The sequence below is a fragment of the Rosa chinensis genome, chromosome 5 (assembly GCF_002994745.2).
Source record: "Rosa chinensis cultivar Old Blush chromosome 5, RchiOBHm-V2, whole genome shotgun sequence".
Lineage (NCBI taxonomy): Eukaryota > Viridiplantae > Streptophyta > Magnoliopsida > Rosales > Rosaceae > Rosa > Rosa chinensis.
The window spans coordinates 26,912,793-26,936,676 of NC_037092.1; the positions used below are offsets into that span (position 1 = coordinate 26,912,793).

The window sequence follows — 23,884 nt, forward strand, 5'->3', positions numbered from 1 at the left end:
TAATTCAAGTAACCACTCTTTTGATCTTCACTTAACTCCAACACATGATCCTCGATAAATGGTTAGTCCCCTGCACACTCATTTCCCTTTCGTTTTCATCACCTCCCTGTCTATTTTCAAACCCAAACCTAGAATTCACAGCCACCTTTTTCTCAAAATCATTGTATCCCTACAAAATTTCAAAGCTTTCACCCATGCCCATCTCCTAAAAATGCATTCTTTGTATACCCATCTGCCCAAAATCGAATCTTTACCTCCTCAAACGCGTGAATCATTTCATACACCTAGTTCTGATAAATGGGCTAGAAAGATGTTCAGCTTTTTAATGACAGGAGCGATGGATTCTTCTTCATTTGGAATTTAGGGTTGCAATTGACTCCCCAACAGGTGCAATATCCTCACGTCGGAGGCTTATTTGCGAGCATTTCCCAAGAGGGAATGGGATACAAAGTCTGGCTGAGCTGGGCCCACAGAACTCGCACGCCGATGGCGGCATGATGTACGCCAACCTGTATGAAGTATGCGGAGGGCATTAAGAATTTTGGGGTGAAGGATGAAGTAGGAGGGGATTTGAAGAAGAAGAAGAAGGGTGATCTGAAGTTGAAGATTAAGACTGCTAATCCTTCTCTAAAAGTGCATGAGTATGATCAGACAGATCAGTGTATGAAGCAAAATCCAAGAGGAAGGGAGGGACTCAGGTGAGACCAGCAAATGAAGTTGGAAGGGAGTTGAGGACCGCTAGGTGTAGACATTTTTTCAAAATATTCAAAATAGGGGTAAAGTTGGAAATATACAAATAATTTGGAATGGCTGAATGTATTTAGATTTTTGCTTAGTTTATTTAGCAAGAGCCTTTTTGAAATTGAGATTTGTTTAAGGAAAACTGAATTGTGAGAGAATTAAGTCGTACTTTCATTGATAATATGGGTCTCTTTATATAGAAGATTACAAGACATAAAATCAGAGTTGTATAAGGAAAGATAATCGTACAATTAATCGGATATCTATGAATATCTCTAATTCAAAACCCTATTACAACTAGGTTAAGTAACCTAGAGTTTGGGCTAAACACATATTCTGGATTTACTTGAACACTCCCCCTAGTGTCGCCTAAACGTGGTGCTCCTCTCGTTGCCTCATTAAAAACCTTGCTGAGTAACAAAAACCCAGTGGGACAAAAATAACCTCGATCGAAGGGGAAAAAGAGCACAACACACCCTTCACGTTTTAAGACCATACATGTAGACTTCTCCCATTGATGTCTGCATCTGCCCCTAATAACTACGGTCATGGGAGTTCGGATACTTTCCGCAAACGATGCTACCAACATGTTTCTTGAAAATGGAATTTAGGCAATGACTTAGTGAGCAAGTCTACCACACTGTCCTAAGATCGAACCTAGTTCACTTTAATCTTGAGAAGAGTCTGTTGTTGCTGATTATGCTTGGTGTCGTCGCTTTTGATGTAGCATTGCTTCATTTGTTCAAAACAAGCAACACTATCCTAAATGTTCATAGGCTCATCTGTGGTAGACTTCCAAGCACAATTGTTCGAACATGAGTAATTATACATTCACGAACCACTTTGTAAAGAGCAATAATCTCTGCATTGTTCGAAGGTATAGCAACTAGGGTCTGTTCTGTAGACCTCAAAGATATTGTGGTCTTACCCATGGTAAACACTTAACCAGTTTGGGAATGACTTTAGTGTGGGTCAGAGAGATACCCAACATCAGCAAAACCTTCCAAAACAAATGTAGTTTTGGGATGGAGATAGAGGATGCAGGCCAGTGTTGGCGGCGTTCCTGGTGTGTGATGGGTCCAAATCTATCGTCTCTCTGTAGGGATAGAACAAACACATATCAATCGTACATCTCAAGTACCGAAAGATATCTTTTACACCAATCTAATGGCGTCACGTTGGCGCAAAGCTATGTCTAGCTAACAAGTTCACTGCAAATGAGATGTCTGGTCTTGCGCATTGAGCTAAGTAAAATAATGCTTCAATTGTACTTATGTAGAGCACTTCCGTGTCTAGCACATCTTCGCCATCATCTTTCAAACGAAGACGATCCTTTTAAGGATCAAGACTACGGACTATCATGGGGGTACTTGAAGGTTTGACCTTGTCAAAATGCCTAAGCATCTATCAACACGATGCTCAAGTTCCAAACCGAGACATAATCGTGTTCTCTCAAAATCCTTCATCTCAAAATCGGATTTCAAGTGTTCAGCGGTTTGCCTTAACTCTTTCAGGGCTTCCAATGAAAATCATGTCCAACATGAACTGCGATGGAATCCGAAACTTGTTATGGAAACGCGTAGGCATATCCCTTCCCAATCAAGTAGTCACTTTAGTGAGCGTTTCAACATCATTGTAAAACGCGCTCTGTGGTCAAGAGCCACTTGACTTGGGTAAATGAAGTTCACTATAAACCTTCATATATAATTCATATCTAGATCTCCATAGAGATACGTAGTGACCACATTCGTAAGCTGCATGTTCAATTATTCGGAAACTACCAAACTGACAGGGTAGTGGAGTGTAATGACATCTATTACCAGATAATATGTCTCATCGTAGTCGATTCCAGGGCGTTTTATGAGAAGCCTTGCGCTATAAGGCGAGATTACTATCTTTTTTTCTCATCACACTTTCTAATGAAGACCCATTAGTCAACATGTTTTATGTTAAGAGGTGTTGGCATCACTGGCTCAAAAACCTTCATTTTCGTTAGAGAATCCAACTTAACCTGGATTGCATCTTTTCATTTAGGCAAAATTTCTCTACGTTGGCATTCATTCATCAACGGAGCATGATTCCATATCATCGGACTCAACAAACTCATGCGCAACGAAATGCCCGATTACCCCATCAATAATTATGGAGTTTCTAGCCCACGTCTCATGTACATTAGTGTAATTTTCATAGATCTCTATATTCTCAGGAATAGGTTCTGACGTTGAGGCGTCCCCCAACAATAACCATAATCCAGAAGATTCTCATGAGATGGATTTTGAGCATCGATGATCCAAGGCTTGGGTTGTGTCAGAGTATCATTCGAACCCACGGGCCTCCCATGCATCCTAGCTGGGGCCATGGCCTGTAATGCCAAAGTGTCACTCTGTGGCATTGGCGCCATGCCTACCTCCGTGTAGGGTAGCACTTACGTCCTCTCGTAGGGTCGTCCATCCTTGCAGGCATATTTGCAGCAGATATGTGTGATCTCGTCACTTTAACAGGGATCGAGATGAGACATAGTAGGGACATGCCACTACAATTCCTGTCATTCCTGCTGAACATTTGTGTTCTTATCTCCCCCTAACGACGGGAAGACTGTCTCATCAAAGTAATAATCCATAAGACATGCGGTAAAGAGATCGCCTAGCAAGGGCATTAAATGGTTGATGATTGTTAGAATCTCAAATCCAACGTAGTTGTCCATTCGTCTGTAAGGACCCAAATAGCACCCTGTGGCGGCGCAATTGGCACACTCAAATTTGTGTAAGTACCAGATGGTACTCAATCACTAGCTGTAACGTAGAGGTAGATTGAGTAGCGGTGGGTCAAAGACTAATTAACATAGCTGCATGCGATATTGCATCACCCCAAGCGGATCTAAGGATATTGGTGTGCATTACCAAATTTCGAACTACCATCGTAGTTGTTTCCGCGAGACAATTTGGGTGTGTACATGAGAATATGATGTCCAACATCAGTCCTAATGCAATAACCATCGAAAGTCTTCGATGTAAACTCTCTAGCATTGTCAAGTCCAATTGATTGAATAGGATGATTCGGGGAGTGAGCCCGTTGTCATATAATATGTGCTAGAAGTGTAGTATAAGCAGCATCACAAGTGAACAATGGCACAACAAGTGACCAGCATGTTTGCATGTCAACCAATATTATGAGATATTTAAGCGTTCGCAAGTTGGTTGAATCAGTCCACAGAATCCCCATGGATTCTATGTAAGAAATGAATCAGTATTTTCATATCTTTTTCATAGGACGGTCTCAATCCTAATTTCCCTAAGGAATGGGCTTTGTAAAAACAGCGAGAGGCCTTAGAAGCAATTAATGAGGATTTTGGTTAGGCATGAGCGTCTGAAACGTTATTTGAAGCAAAGTTGGTGATTGCAGCATCACCTAGGGCGCCATCACCGTGATGGACGCCATCCATGGCGTCATGGATAAGGACTGTGCTAGGCCTAGGCTGGTGGTGGACGGCAGCGGCGGCTGTCACATTTAGTCCAGGAATCAACTTTTGATTCATGCTTCATTTCACTCAAGAGAATGGATGTCCGTATGAAGTCTTTAGTAGACGGATCATCATATCATGACTATGATGACCTATCCTGTCATGACAAAACCAATATGTATCTAAATCCAAGAGATCTTCTCTCATAAATTTATTGGATTTAATAGTTCGAATAATGACATAGAGTCTACTAGAAAGACACATAAACTTCTCTAAGATGCAATCATTTGAGATATTGCAAAGGAACTCATTTTTCGTTCTCTACATGCCGTTGGCTATTCATATGTGCGATTTGCCCTAGGAGCGTAGAGAGCTTCTGTGACAGTAATCAAGGTGTCATTTGGCAAGGGGAAATTGGGCTATTCCGTGTCCTTGAATTAATACTGATGGCCCAGCCATAGTAATCACAAAGTAATATGATCAGAATCAAAATGGAGTCATAATAAAAAGAACTCGAAATTTTATTCATAAGCCAACAGAGTACATCATTGTCTCTTAACCATTAGGAGAATCTAATCCAAATAGCTAATGCAAAACAAAGGTAGTCGTTTGACTTCTTTCGGTAACTCCAAAATAAATATGACCAGGTGAGTAGAGAGATGTTGGTGGAGCAAGGCTCGCTTAAGTATCATTTATCTCAAAACCTTCCTAGACATCATAGTCATTTTGGATGTGTCTATGTGAAGAAAAACTAAACCAATGGCATTTACTACAAAGTATATGGCAATTGCCTATTACATCTCTTGAAAAAATAAAGACTTAATCAAAATCGCCAGTCTATGGATCTTGGCTTTTGAAGTATTCAACCCTTAACTCGAGATCGTCATCTTGATCTTCTTGCTCTATGTAATTTGCTTCCCTTACTTCACGATATGTCTTGTACCCATTAGCAACATTTTGGGGTGCATTACATGCTTTAGCCCAATGTCCGGACGCTCCACACCGAAGACAAGCATCATCATGGTCAGGCTCCCTTGATTGAGGCGCGCTTAGAGCATGTATGGGACGGCTATGATCCTTGGTGGCGCCACCACCATAGCCGGAGGCTCTGCCTCTCTCTCTCTCTTCACACATTGACCTCTACGGTTCCGTGCATGCCTATTTCGGCAGTTTCCTTCCTCTTTGGGGTGAGAATATGGACCAAAACGTCCAGAATAATCCCTTTCCTTAGGGTTTCGCTCCTGGCGCCCTCCCTTAGGGGCGCAACTATAATTAGACTCCAGAATTGGCTTTGCTTCCATGGGTCTAGAGTTATAGTTCTTCACAAGTATGTTGTCATTCTTTTCAGCTATGTTCATGGCTCCAATAAGCTCATGAAATCTTGTGATGCGTCCGGCATTGACATCAATCTGATAGTTCTTGGCTATCATCAATACAGAGACGGGGAAGGTAGAGAGAGTCTTCTCGATCAACATCGTATCAGTGATTTTCTGCCCACAGAATTCCATCAAAGACTTGATACGAAGTAGACTTGAAATCATAGAAGTGGAGGCTATGTCATCTCACTTCTAAATCAGGAAGCAAGGAGTCACGAACGTTGCCAAAACATTGCTCGAGTTCTACCCATAGTTTTCTTAGGTCTTCCTCATTGAGGTACTCATTCTGGAGCGCGTCATTCATGTGCCTTGTCATGAGAATTATGGCTTTAGCTTCATTGGCCTCTCTCGTAGCTCTATTCGCTTCAAAAGCGGCAGCTTGTTAAGGAGTAAGCACCATCTGACTTGGCTCTTGGATCGTACTTAGGATCCTATCAGCCTTAAGATATTGGCGCACATCACGGACCCACTTGTGGTATCCTGCACCTGTTGTCTCTAGTGGAGCAAAGCTCAACTTGTTCAGGTTACTCATCCTAAAAAACAACAAAAGATTAGGGTTAGTTTCGAAGAGAAAAAGGTACCACAAAAACAATAGAATTTTTTAGCGTAGTCTCTTCCAAGAAATTTGATTCCAAGAGGGGGTTGGATTAGATCGAAACAATGATGTTTGTGGTCGATCGTTTCTTCTCAACAAACTCTAAGTTTGGAGGACTTTTAAAGCTCCAAGCTTGGAGTGAGAACGAAACACCATAATTCAGCTTAATTAGGTCTCCCCTATGATGAAGAAAGGGGGGTAGAAGAAGAGAGTTTGCAAGTCACCGAGAAAAGGAAGAGAAAAAGAATAAAAACTTCAAAAACGGAAACTTTTAGTAAAAATTACCTTGAAATAGGTAGCCAGAAAGTGGCCTGAAAAGTTGCCGGAGCTGATGATGACACGTATTTCTATGCATGTAATTATATCTAAATCACTAGAAATAAGCTAATCCTTGAGCCAATTATAATGTAATTAATCCATTTTTATTTATTTTGTAGGAAATAAGCGAAGTTGTGAAAATCACGATAAAAGGAGCAAAATTGAAGTAATTTGGTGTCCTGACAAAAGAACGAAATAGTTTACGTGGGTTAAGCATGGTCAAGGCCATTAAAAGAGTGTCTCTGATAGTATGTGCAGAATTGCAAGAAGAAGAGAAAAGAAATGAAGAGAGAAAGGAAATAATAATAATAATAATGCATCTTAATTAATTAAGTTAATTAATCAATTGATTAGTTACACCATGCCAAAAACCTTATCAGACTACACTTTTTAGACAACGAAAAAAAAATTTTCCGTTGTGTGTTAGTTAAAACTGCTTCACACAACGGGTTTAATGAGATTTAGTTGTATAAGGACATCAGAAATCATATTTTCTTTTGTTCAAGATTGTTGTACAACACTTACAAGGATTTGTGTGTTGTCTAAATGAAAAAAAAATTACCTCCCACCTTTGCTCAAATTTGGGTCGAAAGTTTGACTCAACTTGTACAATAGTATAGTTGTATCCGTTGTATGAGAGTAAATTGCAAAAATATCATACAACACATTTTTTATTTCTGTTGTGCAAATTCGGAAGAAACATAGATGTCCCTTAAAATGAGAGTCAGTACCTCCAAAACGGCCAATTTTTGGTTGAAATGCTTGTAAGCTCCTACAACAGAATGAGCTATTTTTGTTGTGTGAATGTGAGATGGCAATCCTAGGCGGGAGAATTGAGTTTGTAATTCGCACTAGCTAGGCGGGAGACTTGCTTGTTGGGTCTCTAAATTTCAGGTGTAGACTATAAGACAACCAAAATTCATTTATGCGTTGTCTGAATTGATTATACAATGTAAAAAATTACATTTAATACGCCTCTGTCTATGCACATTGTCTCATACCTAGCCGTTTTCAAGACTTAGCTAGTCTTCCAAAAAAACTGCAAAACCCATCTTCTAGCTTCTGAAAGCAGAACCCATTTTCTTCTCTTAAAGAATCGAATCCATCTTCTTTTGGAAGCCCATCTTCTTCTGGAAGCCCATCTTCTTCTGGAAACCCATCTTCTCAAAACACCATGCCATCTTCTGAAAACACTCGACTAGGTTCTATCTACTTGGACAAAGAAAAAAAATTCACACTTCCCCTCTCTCATTTCACTCCTCTCTCTGTGGTTCTCTGAGTCGCAAACCCTAACCTCTCTTTTCTTCGATCTTCGATTTTCGGTTTTCAAGATGTGGGAGATTCTCATGTCTCTACTCTGTCGACTTGAGATTGGGGTTCCATTCGTAAAGGAGGATTTCAGGTTCGATCTGTAAGAGGAGGGTTCTGTGTACTGGAAGAGGAGGTTATTTGATCTACAGGTTCTCCGTAGTGGGAAGAAGAAGCTCATCAATGAAAATGAACACTGGGTCTTCAAAACTCCAACAAATCTCGTGAGTTCATGGCCGAGACATCTAAGACGATGAGATCAAAACAACGGCGCTCAAGCAACAAGATTAGGGTTTGGGAAAAGGAGGAGTGAAACAACTGCGTAAGGTCCTCCGCCCATTTCGTCCGCCTACTCTCTGCATTCATATTCAATTTCGGTAACCAAATTTCCTTACGTTAGCAATTTTGTAGAAATTGAAAGTTGGGTTTCTAGACCTGAAATAGATCTAGAATTAAAAGTTGGGTTTCTGTAGAAACTCGGATTAAAATATTGTGTTCTTGTTAGAGTTGGTTTTTGTATTGGGTATGTGTATCTATTTCTTGATTGGTGTTGCTTGGTATTGGGTATGTGTTCCGGTTAGGATACTATTTTGAATGAAGATGAAGGCCTGAAATTGAAAAGGAGAAGAATTATTCAGTAAGTGAAAGCTGAATGGTTCAACGTATATTCCAGATACTGAATTATGCCTCTTTACCACTTGATGCACGGCAAGCCAAATCTGAATGGTGAGACTTTGTTGTTGTATTAGAATCATGTCATTGTTTCAAGGTCCAAAGAAAGGCGGAAAGCTCCCATTCGCAGCTTCAAAGAAGAAGCCGGTAACTCTTTGCTCCTTATTCTTATGGTGTTTCAGTTTTACAGTTGTAAGATTTAGGATGTTTTGACTGATCGGGGTGGTGGCTTGATAGGAGAAGGTGGTGAACCCACTGTTCGAGAAGCCCCCGAAGCAGTTCGGGATCGGAGGGGCATTGCCTCTGAAGAGGGATCTGACCCGATTCGTCAAATGGCCCAAGGCTGTTCAGATTCAGAGGAAGAAGAGAATCCTTAAACAGAGGCTCAAGGTCCCACCAGCTCTCAACCAGTTCACAAAGACCTTTGATAAGAACCTCGGTATGTATTCCATCCTGTTCTTTTTGTTTTGCATGTTTCGCACATAATTATTGTCTCAGTATTATGGATTAGATTGCATTTTGCTGTTAATTTGTGATTGAGTATTCAATTCATGTGTGTTGTTATGTTGGAAGCAGTGTTCTAAAACTCGGCCGCCCAGGCCGCCTGGGCGGCGCCTAGGAGCTGGGCGGCAGCAGACCGAGGCGAGTTATAGCAAATCGGAAGCTTTAGGCGGATAGGATTTGGGCGGCCGCTTAGGCAGCCTGATCGTCCGCCTGGGCGCTCTGGGCGTCCGCCCGGGCGCTCTGGGCGGTTTCTTCCTCCTCCTCCTTTTTTTTTTTCCCTCCCGAAACCCAAACTGGACTACAGCAAAACCCAAAATCCATTCGACCCCAAAACTGGAAAAATAGACCGCACCTTTATTCGCTCTCCCCACCAAGCCACCGTGCCTCTGCTCAACACCTCCACCGAGGCTCCCCCCGGCCCCTCCAGCCACCGCAGCTCCGCGCCTCTATTCTTGGTAAATGATTAATGCATTCTGTTAATGAAAAAATGGATGAAGAGAGAAGGTGGATATGGTGGCTAACTGGCTACTGGTATCACAAAGAAGAGAGAGAGAGAGAGAGAGAGAGAGAGAGAGAGAGAGAGAGAGAGAGAGAGAGAGAGAGAGAGAGAAGGGAGTGAAGGTAGAGATGGTGGCTACTGGTTTCGCAGAAGAGAGAGAGAGAGAGAAGGGAGGGGGTGGTTAATTATGGAGAGAGAGTACAATTGTGGCAGAGAGAAGGAGGATAAGATGGGCACGTGCAGGCCATCAAGAAGTATAATTGATTAATTGAATAAAAGATTGTTGGATAATTGATTAATTTAACTATTTAATTAAATAAATATTTAGTTTATTTTTTTGTTGAGTAGGATAAATATTTAGTTTATTACACTTTATAAATTTATAAATTTTAGTTTATTACTCTTTGAGTCTTTATAAATTTATATATTTTTAATTACATAAATAAAAACTATAAAAATAAAATAAAAATTAAAAATATATAAAACCGCCTAGGCACCCGCCTAGACGCCTGGGCACTCCTCCCTAGCCCACCGCCCGACTAGCGCCTAGCGATTTTTCGAACCTTGGTTGGAAGAGTGAGTTTTCGGTATTGTTGCTTTGCCAAATATCAAATTGTCGGAAGTCTGATCAGTGTTTTGATGTTGGAACCAACTATGCTTGAATTTGCTCTACTATACTTGCATTTTCTTCCCAATACTTGTATAGGCATTTTTGTTTTGTTTTCTGTAGAGTGAATTGTTCAGTGTTGTTGCTAGATAATTCCAGTGTTTCGTAATAAGTTTTCTCCCCTGGTAGTTTCTTTTCCAAAGTTCATTGCAATTGTATTTCTATGCCCTTGTTAAAATTCAGGGTTATGGTAAACATGTTCATGTGAGTTTATGCTAGTGTTTATAATATTCTATATATGTTCTATTTCATCTTGTTTTTGTGGGGAGCAAGATTGATGTTGGTTCCACTAGTCTGGACTACTTGATTTAATATATCCTTTTTTTTTTTTTTTTGCTTGCCTGTAGCAACAAGCCTGTTCAAAATGCTTCTGAAGTACAGGCCTAGAGACAAAGCAGAGAAGAATGAGCGTCTTTTGAAAAGGGCTCAAGCAGAGACTGAAGGAAAAGACTGTTGAAGCCAAGAAGCCTATTGTTGTGAAGTACAGTCTCAACCATGTCACCCACCTCATTGAGCAGGTATCATTCTCTACCTTCTTCTAATGTTGTATTTCCTTATTATTGATTATGTTTGAGTGACATTGTCTATAATGCATTTATTTGCATAACAAGGCCCAGCTTGTGGTTATCGCTCGTGATGTCAATCCAATTGAGTTGCTTTATGCAAAAAGATGGAGATCCCCTATTGCATTGTGAAGAGCAAAGCACGTTTGGGAGCGGTAATTCTTCTTACATATACATTCTGTTTTTTTGTTCTATCATGCGATGACTGCTTGAACAAACTTTCACTATCTTCTCATAGAATCCTTAACCTTTATATGTTATAACGTCACTTAATTTTCTGTCATGCCTGGCCCACTTGAGATGGCATCAAGTTAGTATAATTGATTCTCTGAAACTACTGCCACTATTTTCCATGAGTTTCACCAGCGTCCATGGTAAGAGTCCGTCCATGGAATATGCAAAGTTGAGGAATGATTCACTAGAAAGTGAATTTGGACATGCTCTTGGAGCTAATTTCTCTAAAAAAATTATGCTGCCTACCGTTTTGGTCCATTTTTAGCTTTGTATAGAGCAGCAATTATTTTGTTTCGTGTTGAAGCTAACAATTTGGCAATTCTTTGTTCAAGACATAAGGAAACGTGCCATCAAGGTAATTGACTAATATTTACTTCTCTTACATGATGCACTATTTCATATGATTTTCTAGTTGTGTCTGTTGATTTAGAAATACCCCAGAAAAATTTATTCTGGTTGTTGGTCACTTCAAATTTAAATTTTCGCATTTCTATCATTTCAGGTTAGACATGACCAACTTCTGACCCTTCTTTTTACTGACTGACTAGCATATGGGAAACTTTGAATGCTATATATAACTCATTTTATGTAACTTATTCTAGTAAACAAGTTTCTAACTGAATTTTACATAAGCTTTTATTCCTTTTCTAGTTCACGTGAGGCTCACTTCTCTATTTAAATTTCCCGAGTTTAGTTGCGTCCTGCTTCTTGATATGTCTGTTCAAAGTTTGAAGTCTTATATATTCTGCACTGGTTATTAGCTTGTAATTTCATTTATACTGTTTTGCAAATATTGTAGTCATGTATTCTTAGCCTCTTTAAATTATTGTTTCGGGAATATTGTGTGGCAATGTGAATATTCAAATGCTAAAGCTACTGAACTGATTCTCCCACAGTTTGTTAACTAATATTACATCATAGTGGTGGCAGAAGCAGAAGAAAGAAAAGAGGAGCAGTAAGAGCAGGCATTACTAGTGGCTGAAGTGGGCAAGCAATCATAAATAGTCCAACAATCACTGTATCCATTTCTAGCACACTTATGTTTTTATCTCTGATGCAATGTAAGACAATAAATTGTCACTGATTCATGACTTTGTGGAACAATGACTAATACAAATGTATATATCTTGGTGGATCCAATGTATTTTGAAGTTTGAAGTATGGGTTGAAGTACTCTAGTTCATTTGATGGTTTGCATCAAATTTTATTTCCATTTGGTCACTACTGTTCATTAGGTAAATGGATGTTTAAATGATCATACAACAGATTTCTCAGATATTAGACAATGATTTTTTTTGAAAAAATAAAGTCTTATAGTTAACTCTCACACAACAGAAAACACTAGAACTCTGTTGTCTGAAAAGCTTAACAAACAACGGATTTAAACCAAGCACTGTTGTTTGAAGGCAGCGCTTCAACTGCTGTGCAGCTGCGCATGGCATCTGTCGAGCCATCTGTCGAGCCATCACACAACAGTTATACAACATACCCGTTGCCTGTTTGTTTATCAGACAACTGTGTTCCACCGTTGTCTGAATTTTCAATAGACAACGGCTCGCTCTACAATGGTGACACTCCAAATCAGACAATAGTTTCTGTTTGTCGTCTGATAAGTTTTTTGGCATAGTGTTACTTAATTAATCAAGTTATGTGGTAGTCAGTCATTCATGCACGTGCAGCATGCAAATTAAGCAAGCTTTTGTTTTCCTTCACGTGGCAACCATCAGATGACCCATCCCATTTCTTTCTCTTCCTACATGGACCAGCCACCAAGTTACACCTCATCATCTCCTCCTTTTCTTCTTTGCCGAGACCACACACAAGCAGAACACCTCAATTAATCATCCAACCCTCTATCTCATGAAACGAATGGCCACCAACCCACTATATATATTGAAGCACGCTCTTTCTGTTCGAGAAGACACTCACCCTAGAGCAGTGCCTCACAGCAAACTTTGGGGAGGGCTGCTGCCCTCTCCCTCCTTCCCTTCCATTTTTCTTATTTTGTTTAGTTTTCTTTTGGAACTTGAAGGGCTACTCACCCAAAGCTTCAAGGATCCATCAAGGGCTCAATCTCCACAAGATTCAAGATTTGAGTATTTTGTGGGGTTGTAATTCAAGGCTAGTCATGCTAGCTTCCTAGCTATTTGTGACTATCCTTGTTTTCTCCTACACTTCTCTACTCTTTGCTATTTGAATTTTATAATTTTGATGTTCATGAATATGGGTTGTGAGTAGTTACTTTTGGGGGCTAGGGTTTCTAACTCTATCTCAATTTTGATATAATTGACATATTTTTCAAGTAATAAATAATATATTTTCATATGGGTGCACTCTAATTACTACGCTAATTGGTTATTGATGCATGAATTTAGAGAATTAACCACTCTCTTTGTTATGCGTTGAGATTTGTGATGTGTGATACAGTTGGTAGTTCTTTTGTTCATTAGCTTCATGTAATTAGTGTGGTGTGTCAAGTAGTTGCTTAATCGAGAATGAATGATTGCCTAAGTTTCTATTTTCTTGTGCCCTTCGCCTTTAATCCTAGACGTTGTGGCCCTAACAAGGCATAATGATTAGGGTTAGAGAGTTCATTCTTGCCTTAGTCGGAAGAATGGATACCATATAAGAGAAATTGACTTAGCGGCCTTAACCGACATTAGGTAGAGAACTAAGTAATCATTACATTTTATGTTGTAACTATTGCATGCTTAAATCCCTAATTTCTAGAGCTCTACGCCTTTAGCTCATGTTTTGGTAGCCTTGATAGGGTACTAATTCATGAGTTAGAGAGTTCATATTTGTCCTAACCGAAAATGTGAATACCCTCAAGGAAATTCGGCTTAGTGGCCTTGACAGGCATTAAGTACGGGATTTGGTTCTCATGAAGATATGTTTGTTTGCTTGAAATGTGTTCGTTGCATTGAAATTGCTAGAGAGTGATCCCTAGTACCCAAATCTATCTCTCTTTTATTTTTCTTCATTTTTAATTATTGTTGTTTATTTAGTTTTTGATGTAGTCTTTTAGATAAATTAAAATCACAATTTTGAATCACAATTTCTACCTCATTGTAAATAACCATCACTAGGCTCTTAGTTTTGATTAGGCTTTTGGTGCAAACCAAAGTCGAGCATTGCTAAGGCTTGGTGCCTTAGATTAGCCTTTTCCTTTGTTTTATTTTTCTTTTGTTTGCTCAGTGACTTTAGTTCCGACTACCTAAGGATTGTGGGTTTGTCACTAATCCCCTTGGTACGATAATCTTAGGCTCAATACTTCCCTATCTTGACAATGATACGTACACTTGCGTAAATGTGTATCAAGTCAGCTGATGTGGCACGGGTTGCTAACGTGGCAGGAGCTACGTGGCAAGATATGCTGACGTGGCAGGGGTGGCTGACGTCAGTGGGCCTGTGGGCTACTGGGTTGGTTGTTTGGGCCGCCTCTTTCTTTCCTTCTCTCTGGGCCACCTCATTCTTTCTTCTTTCTTCTTTCTTCTTTCTTCTGTCTTCTCTCTACTTTCTTCTTTCTTCTGTCTTCTTTCTTTCTTTCTTCTCTCTGCTGGTTCAAGGTGCAGCAGTAGTCAGGTGGCCGGTTCAGGGGAAAAAAAATTCCGCTTCCCGAATTCTGGGATTGAAGCGCTACTGCTGGCAAAATTTGGTAGCAATCAGAGGTCCGGAAGGTGGTGAACCAGTGGAGTATTTGTTGCGGGTGATTTGGAGCTTCCGGTGGCCTGTACGGTTGATTTTTGGTAGGTTCTAGTTGTTCTGCAGCCGGTTTTGGACTTCTAGGATCAAGCTCTTTAATGTGTGAGGTGGAGGCAGGAAAGGCGTCAAGGTTTTGTATTCAAATTTAAAGTTTTAGCTTCCTGAATCAGGGTTTGGCTATTTGTTTCAGGGTTAGGCTTCGTGCTGATAACGTGTTTAAGGAAAACTGAATTGGGAGAGAGTTTTCATTGATAATAGGGGTCTCTTTATATAGAGGATTACAAGACATAAAATCAGAGTTGTATAAGGAAAGATAATCATACAATTCATTGGATATCTATGAATATCTCCGAGAATATCTCTAATTCAAAACCATATTATAATTAGGTCAAATAATTAACCTAGAGTTTGGGCCAGACACATATTCTGGATTTACTTGAACAATATTGGCATTATAGTGTTTATCATCATTTAAGCAAGTTAAAGAGAATAGCCTCATAGAGTAATAATTCTTGTTGGTTTACCACTACTAATTCTTGACAACTAAAGCTTCATGCCCCATAGCTAGTTAGCTAACATTATATGACGAGCGATTTCAAGCAATGAATGCAAAAGCAATTATGGACCCTGTACCCTTCATGGGCTGTTGCCTCTTAATCTTAATGCAACTTTTCTATTTGATCAAAAAAATCCCTATCGAACAAGATCAATGGGAATATGGGATGCCGTGCACAAAGTGATAACAGTACTAGTATGAGAATTAATTTCCTAACAGCTAGCTGCATCTGCATCTTATTATGATCGAATTTATGATGGAGCCCCAAATGACCAGTCGTCCAGTCAAATTATACTGTCTTTTCAGTTTTCACACACAAAAGGGCACAGACACACTCATTTACTATCCTCTTTATGCATAAACCAAACTCACCACCGCCTCACAGAGGCTGCAAATAGAAATAGCATAGTGTTGGCTGTGAATGAGATCACAAACTTCATCTATACAATGGCCTGCAATTCCTTCCTTCCAAGTTTCTGCGTCTTCTTGCTTTTCTTGCTGTACGGGGCTTCGTATACAGTTACTGAGGCTCGTGTGATTCCGGCCATGTTTGTTTTCGGAGACTCCCTAGTAGATGTGGGCAACAACAATTACCTCAGGTATTCATTTGCCAAAGCAAACTTTCCTCACAATGGGATCGACTTTCCGACCAGAAAACCAACCGGCAGGTTCGGCAATGGCAAGAATGCTGCAGATCTTATTGGTAAGTGATCACTATACGTCTTTCTAATTTATGGCGAATTTCTATCTCCCTAATTTAAGTTCAGAAATTTTAATTAGTTGGTAATTGTCGGAAGATTTTAGTTTTTATTGGCTAATTTAACACTGCTAGCACTAGCATGCTTAACTTCAGTTTGTCATTCCAAACTCAGAATCTAGTTGTAAATTGAACATACAGAAAGTTGGAGGCAGTATCTTTTAGTCTCAGAAGCCAAATCCAACTTGAACCGGAGGTCTTTGTAGTCCCATAAAAATCAATATATAGGTTCCCAATACTAGTATCAAAATAGTACCGCGCAAGAAGATACTGGGTTAGGCAGTCGGACCATCCAATGATCAAATGGTAAGGGCAGTCCAATAGAAAAATGATGGATGGCAATAGGTATTGTAGTTTTGATAATATGTGCAGAGTATTTTTTTTTTTTTATAACAGAAGAAAAGATTACAACGAAAAAAAAAATCATGGACTACTCACTTTCTCAACTAATTTAAGTGGAACATTGATCACACAAAAATTGAAAGACAATAAAATCAAACCTTAGGATTCTGATGATTATAAGCTAGAGATTGCAAGGAGTATTTGAGGCCTAACATTTTTTGTATAGACATGTGCAGTGTTTGTATAGTCTTATGAATTAGTCGGTCAAACAATTTGACATGATATATTTTTCACACACACAAAGTAAAAAACTAACTATCAAATTCTCAATAATATAGTGGGTCCCAAAAATAATGAAATGCCATCCAAATTGTGGCAACTGGAGTACTGAATAATAAGTGCTCCAGCGCACTTACTGCTTAATTAGGTGTTAAGCAGTCGGCTTAATTAGGTGTTAAGCAGTCGGTGGATAAAGAGCTTAATTAGTTGGAAAATTCTGATTGCCAAATCCGTCGGTGGGTAGATGAGGGTCTTATCTAACTAATTAATTACTTTGTTTTGAATTTTGGGCAGCTGTGAAAATGGGGTTGCCGACAATACCACCGTATCTCTCCATGTCATCCAAATCAAACAAGAGCATTACACAGTTCCTAAACGGCGTTAACTTTGCATCTGGAGCTTCCAAAATCTTAAACGACATAGATCCACAATATGTAAGTGAAAGAACAACTATTTATATTCTAGTGAATTGTTTCTACACTATCTGCTTGATCGTATGTTACATTGTGAGAACATTTATTTGTTTTGACCACCATATGTCATGAAGATTTATAATTTTTTAAATTTTGCATGTTAAGAGAAACCTTATCGATTATCTCTCAAAATACAAAACTATGGACATTAGCTAACGGATCCATTTTTCTCTGTGAATATTTGTTTTGTCTAAGCTAGCCCTTTTCCATACCTTTGGAAAAACAAGTAGACTACTATTTGGCAGTGCATAAAGACCTAGCGCAAGGGCTAGGAGCCTCCAGAGCACAAATTTATTTATCAAAATCTCTCTACCTCATTATCACAGGAAGCAATGACATCTACAACTACTTTGACTCGTTAAGTAACAGCACACAACAGCAGTACGTGAACTCCATTGTTCTCATCTTCAAAGAACAAGTGAAGGTAACGGAATTATACCAAGTGTTTTCTCTAGTTAACACAATGTCACGACTCGTATGATTAATACTTCCGAAGTTCCGATATTAAGTCATTGCTCGGTTTTGCAGCGGCTGTATGATTATGGTGCACGCAAATTCTCGATTGTTGGGGTTGGGGTTATCGGATGCACACCATCAGAAAGGAATGAGCAGGCGGACAGAAAATGCAATGAAGATACAAATCGATTGTCACTCAAGTACAATCAAGCACTCGTCTCCATGTTGAAGAATTTGGCATCAGAGCTCAGAGGCATAAACTACTCCTACTTTGATGGTTACAGCGTCATGCAGAACTTCATCCAAAAACCAACAGCTTATGGTAACATCGATCCCTTTTTGAAAAGAAATTGAATTAGATAATAGCAAAAGATTCCTAGCTAATACGAGTGATGATATATATATATATATATATATATATATATATATATATAATTCAGGATTTTCTGAGGTTAAAGCTGCTTGCTGTGGTCTTGGGAAGCTCAATGCCGATGCTCCTTGCCTGCCATTTGCGACTTACTGCACCAACAGAAGCAACCATCTGTTCTGGGACAGAACGCATCCTACTGAGGCAGCTCATCGCAAGCTTGTGGATTATATGCTTTATGGTCCTTTACAATACACATTTCCACTCAATGTGAAAAAGCTAGTTGCCATATAGTTAAGAATAAGTCTTAGTATGAACACCTTATTGAGGATGTGAAGGAGCCAGCTTGTCTATCATACGAAGTGCATGGTTGCTCATTTTATAGTTAAGTGGTACAACCATGTAAAATAAAATAATTTTTATCATTAATCTAATTAAAGTAAGAAATATATGATCCTACTAAATAGTAAGAGCTAATAGTAATAAGATGCCAAAAAAATAATAAAAAGTAAAATATATACCAATTGATCTTCAAAATTTACAAATGGAGAAAATGGTAAACCTTTTAGAATTATTAGTCTGATAATTAGGATAATCTTTTCAAGAACTATAGTATTTCTTCACGGAGGGCACGTTTACTTACTTGGAATGTAAGGGAATAATTACTGGGTAAAAACATTCATGTGTTTACTAACACATAAATGAATTGGAATGATTCCGGGTAAAAGAATTCCTGCGTTTACTAACACATGAAGGATTCAGAATGAATGTAGGTCTCACCTCCTTATCAGGAATCGATTCCTGAATACTCAAGAATTTGATTATGAAGGGGAGAGATGGGTTTAGGAATCAATTCTCCGGAATCAATACTGATTCCTTTCTTCTCATATTCCACTTGTCTCCGATTCATGATTATTTTTCATTCCAAGTAAGTAAACGTGCCAGGAGTGTTATCTGCCCCTCCACTGATCTTCAAATTTTACAAATGGGGAAAGTGGTAAACCTTTTAGACTTATTAATCATTCGAAGACTATTGTATTTTTCCATGGAGTACTAGTGTATATGTCCCCATGGAATTGTACATTTCCAGTCAAAGAGATAACGTGAGGTTGATTGAGTTTCTCAGCTTAATTGAGTTCCGAAGCCCAAACTAATAATCACGTAATTAAATTTACTATGTTATGTGGTTCAATTTACTCTGTCAATTATCCATGCAGACGAACATAAATGCCAAATGCATAATTAGATTTACGTAACCGGGTTTGGTAAATAAGTTGATCCCATGCATAACGGAAATATGGATGGAAAGTGCTGACTTGACAAAGACAAGGCAATTTTTGTCAGCTAAACTGTATCCATTTTAACAATTATAAATTCGACGGTGAAAATCGATCGTTATGAAGAAGCATTTTAACAATTAAGCCAAAGTTGACAATGGCAAACGGAATCAAACTGAAATATCTAATCCTAACAATAAGAAGACAAAACATAGATCCATTAAAAGAAAGGTCACATAGAAGGGGACAAAGTTTGCAATCCAAAATTGCTTCTCACTTGGTGGCGCAAAATGGTTGGACGCTTATACCGACGTGTAAGGGATTGACTTGCTCCAGTATATTTTTCTTGTCAATTGGTTCGCTATACCGACTGTAATTGCTTGAAAATTTTTGTCTTAGTCACATTCTCTTGTTCTCTTATGTCCATATCGTTATCATTGATGTTCCAGAGCACCAAAATAATAGCAAACCCATCCCCATTTCCATTCCGACGGAACCAGATGGAGTGACACTGACTACTTGGGATCTTAGTGGAGCTCAAAGCCTCAAACTCAGAAGAACTTGAATCACCCACCAACCCATTATCGTTGGTAGATAGCCATGCATAATCTGTTTCTTTTACGGTACACCGATTTTTCTTAGAATCATATTTTGAAGAAAAAGTTTAATAACTTGTTGCGAATGACATAATAAGTAACGATTGGTTAATTAAATACGTTATTATACATTATCACGTTTTATATCAGATATAAAAAGAAGTAATCGCACAATAATATTAACATGCAATGCATTGCATAACTAAATCCAATATTGCAAGTGAAAAAAGAAGGGTAACTTCCGAGCTCATCGACTTTAACGGAGCACATGAAGCTACTTCTTTTATGGGATAATTATTCTAATTACATTCTCTGGTTGAGCACATGTTCACAAGGTCACACTTCCAAATTCTATATGAAAAATCGTTTACGTTTTGATATGGTTAATTACACAAAAACTATGTCCAAAATATGAGTCAATTACAAGTGCTTATCCAAGAACCACAGAAAGTGCTTGTCTGGAGGGTTTTAAGAAGTATCTGATACCTCACTTTTGTCTATTCCCATTGAACTATATTGAACAAAATAAATTAGTTGTCCACAAACACTTTTGTTAATGGCAAAAGTACAAAACTGATTTCGTTATTTCAAAATAAGAGCTTTCAAGAGTAGGGGTGCTTGAGCCCACACGGCTAAAACGTCTTTCTGTTCACACACGTCAACCTACACTTCATCAAAACTTATCCCCCCACTATAAGAATTGCCAATTACTTCACTGATTCATTCAACACCCACAAGTATACCTCATACCATATTCAGAACCATGACCATGGAAGCTTGCAGTGTTTCTCCTACGATTTTCTTCACCATCTTCTCCATTATCGTTTCTGTGTTCATCGCTTTCTCAAATGCTCAGACGGTTCCAGCCATTTACATATTTGGAGACTCTCTATTGGATGTTGGTAACAACAATTACCTTACCATCTCTGTGGCCAAGGCAAATTTTCCTCACAACGGTATCGATTTTCCGACCAAGAAACCAACCGGGAGGTTTTGCAATGGCAAGAATTCTGCAGATTTTCTGGGTAGGTTGATTCTCTTATACTCATTACATAGTGAGACACATGATACTAAATAAGTATATATGCATGTTGATTGATGAAAGCTTCTTTAACTGTCACAGTCACACCATGTATCATGCATATTGTGTCATTAAAATGAACGTTCCTAAAGTTACCGGAACTTCTCTCCATCAATTATGTGAGTGCTTTTCGAGTGGAATTAAAGTTCACTTTTAGGAGTCTCTCTATATAACAGTTCCCTGCATATATATATTAACCGATACATATACAATAATAATTCTGTTATTTGGGTAGTACATGTTATAGTGGTGGCCAGGCTAATCAAATACTATATTGATGAGCTCCGATTTGTAAAGATAATCAGATATAATAAGTTAATAACAGTTGCTTTTGATGAGCAGCTGAAAAAGTAGGATTGCCAACTTCCCCACCATATCTGTCGCTTGTATCAAAATCTAATAAGCAAAAGGGGTCCTTCGAAGCTGGAGTAAGCTTCGCCTCTGGAGGGGCTGGAATCTTCAACGGCACCGATGATGAATATGTAAGTAACACTTGAAATCAAAGATATTTTTCACAGTTAATCCAATGGGTGACGTGAAAGGCAGCTGATAGAATAACGGATGTTCTAAATACTTCTACTTGTATATTGTTATGCAGCGTCAGTCACTACCTTTGACAAAACAAATAGGCTACTATTCACAAGTGTGTGAAGAACTTCGGCAACAATTAGGAGCTCAAGCTGCCCAAGACCATCTATCGAAATCTCTACATGTCGTTCTTATTGGAAGCAATGACGTTTTCGGCTACTTAGATTCATCCAGCACCCAAAAGCAATACACACCGGACCAGTATGTGGATTTGATGCTGTCTACTCTTAAACAACACTTAAAGGTAACAAAAATAAATTTAGCTTGATCAGCTCCATATTTGCGTAGTTTGATATTGTGATACTTAATTTCAGTGCTCAACATTGTCCTCTCTTCTTTTGTTGGCAGAGAATACACAGTCTTGGTGCACGAAAATTTGTAATTCTCGGGACTGGACCCGTTGGATGTTGTCCAGCACGAAGGGATGATAAAACAGGAGAGTGCAATGAAGTAGGAAACTCCATCTCTGCAAAGTATAGTGATGGCCTCAAGTCAATGATGCAGCAATTGAAACCGGCACTGGGCATAAACTACTCCTTCTTCGAGACTTATGGCATCTTCCGTAACATCGTCCAGAATCCATCAACTTACGGTACTCATATTCTCCTTATAAGCAGAATGTTCTATTTCCATATAGTCTATCATGTTATACTACCAGACTGTTCGTTTGGATATTCATGATCACATTATCAAGCATTGCTTTATTTGTTATTTTCATTATCAGTCGATCGGACAACATAACAAGTTCGATATTTCGTAACAGAGTGTGACCCTTGAATGAAGGCTAATCACATTTGGTACTTCGTTTCAGGATTTAATGAGACTAAAGCTGCATGCTGTGGCCTCGGGTTTCTTAACGCAAAGGCTCCTTGTATACCAGTTTCATCCTACTGCTCCAATAGAAGGAACCATATGTTCTGGGATTTTTACCATCCTACAGAGGCAACTCACAAAATCTTGGTGGAACATCTTTTTGAGGGTTCCACATACACAGTCCCAATGAATGTGAAGAATTTAGTTTCTCTCTGAAACCTCAAGAGCCCCTTATGTAATCAGAATATACAGAAAGAAAGATATATAAGATTTGGAAACCACCTTATACTAATCACATATATACATAATTCTAAAATCTCGAAGTTGAACTATTTTTGATTTTTTACAGAGGAAATACATAAAGAAGATCAAAGAAATTAAAAAATAAAAAATAAAAGAAGAAGATCCAGAAAGGGTACATTCTAATTTTGAAACCTTTAAGTTGCACTATTAGTGGAAGAGTAAAACCCACCACTAGGGTCAAAACTTTTCTCCACCGGACAAAATGATACACAACTTTCAAAAGTGATCAAAATGATACCTAAATTTTTAAAAGTGATCAAAATGATAACTAAATTTTTAAAAACAAATCAACTTGATACCCAACTTTCAAAAGTGATCAAAATGCTACCTAAAGTTTTAAAAACAAATCAATTTGATACCTCAGTTTATTTTTTTTAGGGCTAAATACTAGTTACTACTCTGTGGTTTAGGTCCAAAATCAATTCAGTCCCTAGACTTCTAATTTCAACAAAAACACCCATGTACTTTCAATTTTGATCTAATAGGTCCAATTCATTAATATTCTGTTATGGGTTCAAGTTATAGTTAGATTATTTGTTGAAAAACTATTTATGTGATAGATTTCTAATAGTGGGACTCCAAAATTGACTATGCAAGCCACCTCAACACCACATCATAATACATAGGTCATATATGAACCACGTCAACATGTTAAATGACTCAATTGTCAGAAGACTAACAAATTGGACCTATAAGATCAAAATTGAAAGTGCATGCGTGTTCTTGATGAAATTAGAAGTTTAGGGGCTGAATTGATTTTAGACCCAAATTATGTAGTAGTCAGTATTTAGCCATTTTTTAAAAAAACTTCTTTGTTAAATCAAATGCAAAATCAAGCACAAAAATTGAAGTGATTTGTGGTCAGAGGGCCATCAATCATCTATAACCCAATCTTCTTCTTCTATAGAATTAAAAAAAAATCTTCCATTCAATTTCAATTCTACCATCGATCGTAGAAACAAATAAAGTTTGGATGTTTCCCAACTTCTAAATAAACAAAGAAAAATGGGAAGAGAGAGAGGGGCAGAGATAGAAGAAGAAGAAGAGAATTAACAAAGTAAAATAAAAAATAATTGAAAAATAGTTTTTTTGTGGAAAATATTATTATAACCTCATAAATACTGCAACACACGTGATCAATTTTAACAAAAAGTTACAAAAAATTAAACCGAGGTATCAAATTGATTTGTTTTTAAAACTTTAGGTATCATTTTGATCACTTTTGAAAGTTGGGTATTAAGTTGATTTGTTTTTAAAAATTTAGGTATCATTTTGATCACTTTTAAAAATTTATGTATCATTTTGGTCACTTTTGAAAGTTGGGTATCATTTTGTCCGGTAGAAAAAAGTTTTG

At 38.3% G+C, this 23,884-nt stretch overlaps 2 protein-coding genes and 1 pseudogene across 2 annotated transcripts; all 3 read left to right on the forward strand.

Annotated features, from left to right (window-relative positions):
- Nucleotides 1-513: 513 nt before the first annotated feature.
- LOC112203545 lies at nt 514-11,481 on the forward strand (annotated as a pseudogene).
- Nucleotides 11,482-15,504: 4,023 nt separating this feature from the next.
- On the forward strand, nt 15,505-18,228 carry LOC112166395 (GDSL esterase/lipase At5g55050). Its single transcript, XM_024303237.2, has 5 exons — nt 15,505-15,901; nt 16,871-17,010; nt 17,249-17,473; nt 17,578-17,827; nt 17,946-18,228. The coding sequence occupies exons 1-5, from the start codon at nt 15,646-15,648 to the stop codon at nt 18,164-18,166; spliced, it is 1,092 nt and encodes a 363-aa protein (XP_024159005.1). The 5' UTR covers nt 15,505-15,645; the 3' UTR covers nt 18,167-18,228.
- Nucleotides 18,229-20,437: 2,209 nt separating this feature from the next.
- On the forward strand, nt 20,438-22,505 carry LOC112166670 (GDSL esterase/lipase At5g55050). The gene is made up of 5 exons (XM_024303540.2): nt 20,438-20,770; nt 21,169-21,308; nt 21,425-21,658; nt 21,763-22,006; nt 22,226-22,505. Exons 1-5 carry the CDS (start codon nt 20,509-20,511, stop codon nt 22,441-22,443), a joined length of 1,098 nt encoding a protein of 365 aa, XP_024159308.1. The 5' UTR covers nt 20,438-20,508; the 3' UTR covers nt 22,444-22,505.
- The last annotated feature ends 1,379 nt before the right edge of the window (nt 22,506-23,884 follow it).

Coding starts and splice junctions, on each gene's coding strand:
- LOC112166395 (XM_024303237.2), top strand. CDS start 15,646: ATGGCCTGCAATTCCTTCCTTCCAAGTTTCTGCGTCTTCTTGCTTTTC. Junction 17,011..17,248: donor ACGACATAGATCCACAATAT/GTAAGTGAAAGA, acceptor TGTCTAAGCTAG/CCCTTTTCCATACCTTTGGA. Junction 17,828..17,945: donor CCAAAAACCAACAGCTTATG/GTAACATCGATC, acceptor TATATAATTCAG/GATTTTCTGAGGTTAAAGCT.
- LOC112166670 (XM_024303540.2), top strand. CDS start 20,509: ATGACCATGGAAGCTTGCAGTGTTTCTCCTACGATTTTCTTCACCATC. Junction 20,771..21,168: donor GAATTCTGCAGATTTTCTGG/GTAGGTTGATTC, acceptor TTTGATGAGCAG/CTGAAAAAGTAGGATTGCCA. Junction 21,309..21,424: donor ACGGCACCGATGATGAATAT/GTAAGTAACACT, acceptor ATTGTTATGCAG/CGTCAGTCACTACCTTTGAC.